The following is a 9,351-nucleotide window of genomic DNA, read 5'->3' on the forward strand; positions in this document are numbered from 1 at the left end:
ATCGTGATATGTATCGTTGACATTACTTTTCACTAGAAATTGACAGTCATGTCAAAATTTACACTGTTACTTGCTATCAAAATATAGTTTTTTTAAAGGAAATTACTAAAGATAGCATATTGTGATATGCATTGAATTGAATTGTATCATTCCAAGATATCGTGATGCATATCATATCATGAAATTTCTGTATCGTCACACCTCTACTGCTGACAGGCTGGTACAAGGTCACCTGAGTTTCTGCAGATGCTCGGTGTAATGAGTCATGTGATGCAAATATGCAGAGGTTCAACTAAAAGAGTAGTCAAATAACTGTTACAAGCAGTTACAAAAACATTGTTCTCAAAACATGTCATTTCATAATCAAGTTATGTTTCTGTACTTTAGTATGATTACATGCCTTTGTATACTGAGATATTGTTTAAAAAGTATGATATACTACAAGCTATTTCCTGAAAAAATATACACAGGAACAGAAAAATACGTTTGAAATGGTAGATCACCCTGTCCAGTGATTGTATTGCATATTTTCATTGACCATTTGGTCCTGTTTGACCACTTGAGGCGATAGATCTCGTTTTTGATAGGGGTGAAACGGTACGCTCTTACCACTGTGCGGTATGTATTCCGGTACAAGGCCTTCGGTTCGGTATATGAGAACTTACTTCCGAGAAAATAGCGGCCGTCTGGCAAAGAAATGCATAGATTTTGACAAAATGATTCTATTTCTAGACATTTTAGAAAAGGTTTTAAAAGGTTAATAAATGACAGTATGAAACCCGAAAATACTGAATTTTTGGATTGCATTACGGTATACCGAACCGAAGGCAAAATACTGTGGTTCTACTAATACCGCGGTATATCGTTTCACCCCTAGTATTTTACGTAACAATATGGCTGCAATATTGCCAATGTGATGTTAAATTTTGACTCACTCAATCACTTGAAAAATCTTGTATTTCTTCAAACTACTGCATTCCCTTGAGAGGTGTGTACATTATGTTTGAGTGCACACTATTCACAGAAAAATATGTTGAAGGCAGTGCTTAACTTTCTTTCGAGCTGTATATATTCAATGATAAAAAGAATTTTAAGATACAAGGTTTTTATATTAGTGTTGGGAGGACATGGAATAACATGGAAATTATGTGTCAATTATAATTATTCAATATATGAATGTTTACCAATATGTTTGCATCAGATGTTAAGTGTTCCCAAACATGAGTTTTACTAACATTTGTTCAAGCCGTAGTTCGTTAATTATTAATTTTTCATACAATATTAAAAAAAATATTTTAAAGACAAACTTTTATGCACTGTAAAGTGAAGATTCAGGGGAAGAAATGAGAATAACCTCTGTGACTTTTATTAAAGACGTACAATGCCGTCCGGTAATTCCGCACACCTAAGCACATCAATCGCAACACGGCAACTAACGTCTCTTATTTATTGTGGTTTACGTGACTAAACATGCTGGTATGCATCATATTTACCTAGAAATATAAGTTTTATTGACGACTATAAGATTCTAACGTTGCATTATGCCATACGGTTGACCTTACCGGCGTTCTGACGACATCGCTTGCTGTCCGGTACTTCTGCGCAGCAACTAATGCGCATAACATCCAGCTGGAGATCCGAAGTATGGAAGCGTATTAGGGCCAGATTATTTTCAAAAATCACTTCATCAATGTAAGGAAGAGTGTTTTATATTCAATCCAATTATGAATAATGAAGAAAAAGGTTTCAAAGTCTGAAGAAAACGAATTTTCATAAAACTGTCAATTTATCTGTCAATTACTGTTATTTACTAACCTTTAGTGATTAAAAGCCAGTCCCTTGTAGAAATGTCCCGATTTCATGCGTAAATGTGATAGCAGACGATGTTTACCTTCGATACGAAAGTACGCTATTGCAGCTGCGCAGAATTACCGGACTCGCTTGTTTACAAAATGACTGCACATTGGTCAATTCCTGGACGAGAGCAAGTCCCCCAAAATGCCTTGCTTGATGAACTTGGAAGTTGGTAGCAATGCTGACCAGGATGATTGTATGCTCATGCTGTCAATCACTGGATTCCCTGTTGCAGAATCGACTATTATCGACCAGTGTTGTATAAGTACTGCTGACTACTGTGTAAAATAACACACAAAAGATATATGGAAAATATTTTAACTTTGAGCAGGACCTTTCTTCAACATGAATATTTTTGGGGATTTGTTTTAGGAGTGAACTCTGAACACACAGTCTTACTAAAATCCTAATACAGATTCATCATACCAAACTTACTTGGCTCAGTATACATAATATTAGTGACTGAAGCATCAAGTTTAAACAAATGAATAGCTAGTTAGAGAAGATACTTGGAGCAGTTGAATGTTCTTCAACATGATTCTCCTTCAACTTTATCTAGCTCTTCTCTTAACACAGTCTCCAAAGTAGTGTCAGTTAATTAACTGTCTAACAGTACTTCTTATAGAAAAATATGTTAAATTATAAAAAAAAACATATTTGTAGCAGGCATGGCCCCGGATCTGAATCACTGCATATCTCTATGCATGGCTTGGGTACTACAGAAACACTCGATACTGGGTTCGAATCCCATGTTTCCATGATTTGGTTTCTCTGCACCAAAGTGGTGAACATCTCAGACCCACACGCCATGATATGACTGGAATACTGTTCATATTGGCATTAAACTTCAGCTGATTTTATATGAATATCAACCTTCTCAAGAATGATAATTTCTTATAATATGTTCACAGTATAATATGTTTAACTACATAGATTAAATAAGTTCACTTCTGTAATTTTTGTTACTTTAATATGTAATGTCACAAGATTCCAATGAATATATTAATAGTCAGTTCCGTTTATGAAAAACTAACATTCTGTAATTCCAAACCTTGTAGAAATCAACACATTCGGTTAATGATGTTTTATCGGCACGTCACTGTTGCACATGACCTTCACATTCCAGACCAGCAAGCCACCACTCTGCGTACAGTAGCGCAGGGTCGGTGCTGCCCTCTAGTGGCTATACAGTCGCACCATACTTTATAGAATCACATCACGAGTTCTTACAGAGGACTAACACCTTTATTAGCAGCCACAGGTAACCATGCCAACGACGTATCGGCCACGACACTCGCGCTATATATACTAGAGCCTGATTACTTGTACATGTATATATTAGTCAAATATTGTCTACTAACTCACTAATGAATTAATAACTTTTTAATCTGTTACTATGGTAACCTCTTCTATTTGGTAGATCTTTAATCTAACTGACACTGGTGACTCTCATACTATACTATCTCTGACTACAGTAATATGCTACTTTCTCCAAAACTGGTGGTCAGTCAGTACAATAATATGCTATTTCCTGTGCTATAGACTTGTGATCAGTCTTGCAGTGTTTTTGAGAAGTAAATAATATTTCTTAAAAATGGAATGTTCCAAACAAGGACAATTAATACATGAAAGTTTTACATGAGAGCCAAAAAGTAGATATGTTGAGGTAGGGGATTCCAGTGTCATGTATGTAGGTCACATGCTATTTAAGGTCTGCCAGCCTTTCAGTATGACTCAGTGACTACCTTTAATTATTTAAATTATGCCAAACTTTTTAAATGCTCCTGCTGACATTTAACACTTATTGCCATTAGTTAGATGCTGTTAGATGTATCATGGCATTTGGCAATATCCTTTTCGGTAGTTGAGTAGTATGTCATCAGAAAGCTGTGTTCAAGATATCAGGGCTGGGATGAGTCACCCAAATACCTGGGTCGGTTTGGCTGTTTCCATTATACATGTTTAACAACTACCAGCCTGACAGATGGTCTTGTGACCTTATAACTACGGATGAATGCATCAGTCAAAATATGAATAAAACATTCAACCTAGAATCCTTTACCCCTGTAGCTTGTCTGTTTGATGTCAAGCGTCTGCCTGCCTGATGTTTCCACGGTGGAAGGGGCAGTGGGGTAGCCTGGTGACCGAAGGCCAGTGTTTGATGTCAAGCGTCTGCCTGCCTGATGTTTCCACGGTGGAAGGGGCAGTGGGGTAGCCTGGTGACCGAAGGCCAGTGTTTGATGTCAAGCGTCTGCCTGCCTGATGTTTCCACGGTGGAAGGGGCAGTGGGGTAGCCTGGTGACCGAAGGCCAGTGTTTGATGTCAAGCGTCTGCCTGCCTGATGTTTCCACGGTGGAAGGGGCAGTGGGGTAGCCTGGTGACCGAAGGCCAGTGTTTGATGTCAAGCGTCTGCCTGCCTGATGTTTCCATGGTGGAAGGGGCAGTGGGGTAGCCTGGTGACCGAAGGCCAGTGTTTGATGTCAAGCGGCTGCCTGCCTGATGTTTCCATGGTGGAAGGGGCAGCTGGGTAGCCTGGTGACCGAAGGCCAGTGTTTGATGTCAAGCTGCCTGCCTGCCTGATGTTTCCATGGTGGAAGGGCAGTGGGGTAGCCTGGTGACCGAAGGCCAGTGTTTGATGTCAAGCGTCTGCCTGCCTGATGTTTCCACGGTGGAAGGGGCAGTGGGGTAGCCTGGTGACCGAAGGCCAGTGTTTGATGTCAAGCGTCTGCCTGCCTGATGTTTCCATGGTGGAAGGGGCAGCTGGATAGCCTGGTGACCGAAGGCCAGTGTTTGATGTCAAGCGTCTGCCTGCCTGATGTTTCCATGGTGGAAGGGGCAGTGGGGTAGCCTGGTGACCGAAGGCCAGTGTTTGATGTCAAGCATCTGCCTGCCTGATGTTTCCACGGTGGAAGGGGCAGTGGGGTAGCCTGGTGACCGAAGGCCAGTGTTTGATGTCAAGCGTCTGCCTGCCTGATGTTTCCACGGTGGAAGGGGCAGTGGGGTAGCCTGGTGACCGAAGGCCAGTGTTTGATGTCAAGCATCTGCCTGCCTGATGTTTCCACGGTGGAAGGAACAGTGGGGTAGCAATGTGTGGTGTACCCCGCTGTGGTGTACCCCACTGTGACATTGCTGTAATATTGCAAAAAGTGGTGAAAAACCCTCACTCACTCACTCCACAGTGAAGGTGACCTGCCCCCTCAGGACTCAATTCTGCGTAGGGTGTATTTGGTATTTTAATTTACATTGTTTGGATCCAAATTGGACTAAACGCCACTTTTGGGGCTGCAAGGATTGACACGTGCAAAGGGAAGTAACTGTTAATATACTTTGTTCCTTTGTTCCTGGATACATGTCGAGGGTAATATCATGACAAGTTCGGGGATATATACATTTCCTGTTCATCCCAGCCCTTGCATCTATTTGCTGCCTTGTTCCTGCTGTGATTGGCTCTGCTGCACAGATATATGGTAGTTGGTATGCAACTGTTGGGAAGTAACACAGGTGATAGGTTATTCCGTATTTAACATATGTTATATTTGGGATTACTTAGAAGTTACAGTGGCTGAGCGGGTTAGGTGGCTGACTTTGTGTGCTGGCGATTTGGTGCCTGACTCTGAGGGTGTGGGTTCGCCTCCCGGATGGGACTCAACCCCCAAAAAGTTGTAGAATTTGTACTTTACTAAGAAAGTGTAATCCCAAATATAACATATGTTACATTTGACCACTTTCTAAATGGCATTGTGTAATCATGTACCATATTTACCTTATTAAACACCCTTCTCCAGAAATCACTCCATGACAGCTTGTTATATCATAGACTTTGTACATAACTCAGCAGAGTAGAAAGCCTTTTATGTGTTATAAGCATATCAATTTTTATAACACCTCTGCTTTTTATTGCAGTGAATACGGTATATTGTCATATAAGAGTTGTCATACAATGCATGTCACCACACACACAAATTTGATTTTAGGTTAACAAGACTTTTGATCTTTTAATTGTGATAATCCATCTTAAATAAGTTAATGATGTTGTTCACTGTGTATCATGATACAACGTTGTATCTCTGTACCATCCCTTCTTTCTTTGCTGCTTGTGAATGCCAGCCAGCTTATCTAACGCTTGTGACAATGCGCCAGTCTTCTCCTTCAGCATAATCTATATACACCTCTCTGCACGTTTATGTATCATTTTGTATCTTTAGTAGCATGTTTATAGTGGTTTATGGCGCATTATACTGCAGACACTTTTCACATATTTATATTTTTAATTTAAATTGACGAAAAAAAATTGTATAAAAAATTCAACACTAAATTTGTTGCAAGGAATGTTCCGGTAAAATGTGTTCTTTTGTGTAACTGTGTTCCCTAAAAGTCGTAGGTCAAAGTAGATAACAAGATATTCCATTATGTAGTAATTTTCTTCATGATTTTTATTAGTTTTTATTGGTTTATATAAATATTCATTTGTTAAGAAGTTATTTCATTTTAATATTTTGATCAGTTTATATTTTTTATTTTCTAATCTCAATTAAGAGCAAATAGTTATTTCAGTAGATTTGTTTGAGTGTTGTTTATGTGTTTTGTTGGAAAGATCAACTCTTTACATAACCTACATAAGTTTATTACCATATGTTTTATCAAGGCCTGGTTTGAAGAAAACGTTAGATCGCCTTCCAAACAAAATGAGTTTTCCCATCAACGTTGCCATGGCCACAGGACCTGTGACATTTTCTCCTGAGATTCCTGAGAACAAAGTTGCGAAATCTCACAACAAATTTGTCCCGATGCAACTGCGGACTCAGCCAGGGAATCTGCCTCCTGCTCAGCTCCAACGAGTCAGCACTGCGCTGGCCGAACCCAGAGGTGAGTGTGTGAGTGAGTGAATGGGTGAGTGAGTGAGTGAGTGAGTGGCCACTTTGAACTGTATTCTAGTTGCCTGGTATATGAGTCAATTTTATTATATATAAATCAATAACGTGAAAACAACAATACAACAATCAGTGACATTGTTCAGCACAATGTTTGATACAACAAAGCCCCGCCCACACTATTGTAAGTCAATCAGGAAACAGTAATCTGCTTTTGGGTGTGGCTAAATATTTCTCTCTGTTGCACAATGAAATTATTGGCTAGCCGATCAACCCCCATGGAATGACTAGATGGGTATGATTCCTATACAGGATGTGAGTTCTGTTTGGTTTTAAACTTGTGATTTGGATTTCTTGTTAAAGTGATTGGAGGATTTCCTGCCCGTCGCCTAGAATCTCTCCCTCGTAGCCACACCCAAGTTGCTGCAGAAACCAAGGGTCCTCATTCATCTGTGAAGCGAGGAAAGAATCATGGGACAGGTGGCGCCAGTGATGTTGACGCTGCTGGAGTGTCTGGTCACCATAGCAACACCAAAGAAAAGTAAGCACCATCGAGATGGATTTCATTTCTATGACTTGACCATTGTGACTGACGCCTCCGTGACTACATTGACCCAAACTCTGAGCAAGTTTAAGCTTTCTTCCCACATTTATCTAGCTCGCTATGAAATGGGAACATCAGTGGTCCACACTCTTGGCACCACAGTTGCAAGGAATTGTTTTGTTGTGCCATGGAGCTGGGATCCTGGGTTTGAATCCCAGAGCAAATCAAAGCAGTGTTAAAGCAAACACACTCCCAGCTTGTGTATAAAGCTGATGTTATTTTAGCTGTGATTCTGAACAGTCACACTTCACAATGAATATTGTAGACATGCTGTTTCTCGGGTGATATTTCTTCAAAACAATGAAACAAGAAGCCATGACACATCCAAACTCAGTTATGAAATCTGTTCTGTTGCCATTATATTGTGATAAATAAGCCTACTTAGCCACAGGTTCATTTTGACCCCAATTCAGTTATCACTATCGATAAAAATAGATACCCACTTTATTTGCCTCGTAATATATTACTTGCTGCAGACAAAGTCCAAATTTAACATGGAATGTAAGCAGAGACTGTATACCAATATACATTTATTTCCATAGCTGTATAGACTCTGATATTAGAATCTTTATATATATACATATTCACTTGAAAGTGTTAAAAGCATGCAGTGGTCAACTTATCCTTTTGATTACATGTGACCTGTACCTTGAAAAAATGTGCAAATAAAAAAAGAAGGAAAATAGACATCCAATGGAAGTACTCTCCTGACCGAAAGACATTCTGTGGTGAGCAATGTAAATGATGAAGGTATTTATCAAAATTTAATCAAGATGTGACTTCCATTTTATTTCAGGTTATCCAGGTCAAAAGGCTCCTCCCACCGCCGACTGAACCAATCAGGACATATCCGTGAACCTGACTCTGTCTTACTCAGCCAGTCATGGACCTTTAAAGCTCAGGAAGAAGCTCTTCAAGGAGCGAGATAGCATACACTTAACTCTTTAACACACCAATGTCGTCTACCATTTAATAAAGTCACGTTATCGGAGTGAACATTTTGAAGTCATAGTATGCCTGCACTAGAACCTTCACTGCTATATTTCACTACGATTGTTTAGTTCTGTATTATGATTCGGTACGGAGTAATGTCCCTTGTTCACCAAAATTTGTGATGTGGTGCACAGTTGTAGGGTTTTTACATATACGTAACGAGATCATCAAAATATGACGGCAGACACTGGTGTCACCTGGTGTCAGTAATTGTCAGTAATCATGCCCTCGATATCGTTATGATGCGAGCCGTCAAATATAACAGTGAGTGAGTGAGTTGGGTTTAAAGCCGCTTTTAGGAATATGCAAGCAATATCACGGTGGGGGGACACCAGAAATGGGCTTCACACATTTTACCCATGTGGGGAATCAAACCTGGGTCTTCAGCGTGATGAGCGGACGCTTTAACCACTAGGCTACCCCACAGCCCCCCAAATATAAGAAGTGATGAGAGTGCTCAGTGTAGCACCAAAGGTCTGGGGTCAGTTTCCAACATGGTGACAATATGGTGGCCCTTGAGAGACTGGTATATTGTTAAAAGCAACAACACCATACTCACTCACTCAGTACGGAAGGACGTATGTATGAAACATGGAAGTGACCTGTGGAACTTCATCTCGGACACCACAGATAATTATTTCTTATTGCTAAAAGCCTGACAGTCTTGTTAATTCTTGTTTACTCGAAAAGTTTTATGCTGTTGTGAGAATCTTGTCACTGAAACTTAATTAATTTATGGAAAAAAAGTAATTAATTATCTTAAGAAATAAAAGGAAGCCTGGATGCTGATAAGGACAAATTTTATGGATATAGAAGTTGTTCATTCATTTATCCGTAAAGTTTGTCCTTATCAGATTCACCAACTTTTAAATATGCCACTCAAAGGAGCTTAGATACTCTCTTTATTTTCAGCGTGAAATATAATTTCAGATTTGCTGACTATTATAGACTTCCATGGGCTGTATTAGACGTGATTCAGGTTCTGTATTCCTGACTGTGTGAGTGTAATACAAACCCATGTTATATCTT

The 9,351-nt window shown here is 39.7% G+C and overlaps 1 protein-coding gene across 1 annotated transcript in view; it reads left to right on the forward strand.

The window, feature by feature from the left end:
* LOC124257686 overlaps positions 1 to 8,622 on the forward strand; it is a 69,450-nt gene extending 60,828 nt beyond the window's left edge. Inside the window, exons 20-23 of the mRNA XM_046691819.1 lie at positions 2,981 to 3,115; positions 6,500 to 6,720; positions 7,089 to 7,266; positions 8,126 to 8,622. Coding sequence (XP_046547775.1) covers positions 2,981 to 3,115; positions 6,500 to 6,720; positions 7,089 to 7,266; positions 8,126 to 8,258 — 667 coding nt within the window. The 3' untranslated portion in view covers positions 8,259 to 8,622. The remainder of the gene's footprint in view (positions 1 to 2,980; positions 3,116 to 6,499; positions 6,721 to 7,088; positions 7,267 to 8,125) is intronic.
* Positions 8,623 to 9,351: the final 729 nt, after the last annotated feature.

Source organism: Haliotis rubra, unplaced genomic scaffold, assembly GCF_003918875.1.
Source record: "Haliotis rubra isolate DU_JTF1 unplaced genomic scaffold, ASM391887v1 Scf67, whole genome shotgun sequence".
In the NCBI taxonomy this organism is placed as follows: Eukaryota; Metazoa; Mollusca; class Gastropoda; order Lepetellida; family Haliotidae; genus Haliotis; species Haliotis rubra.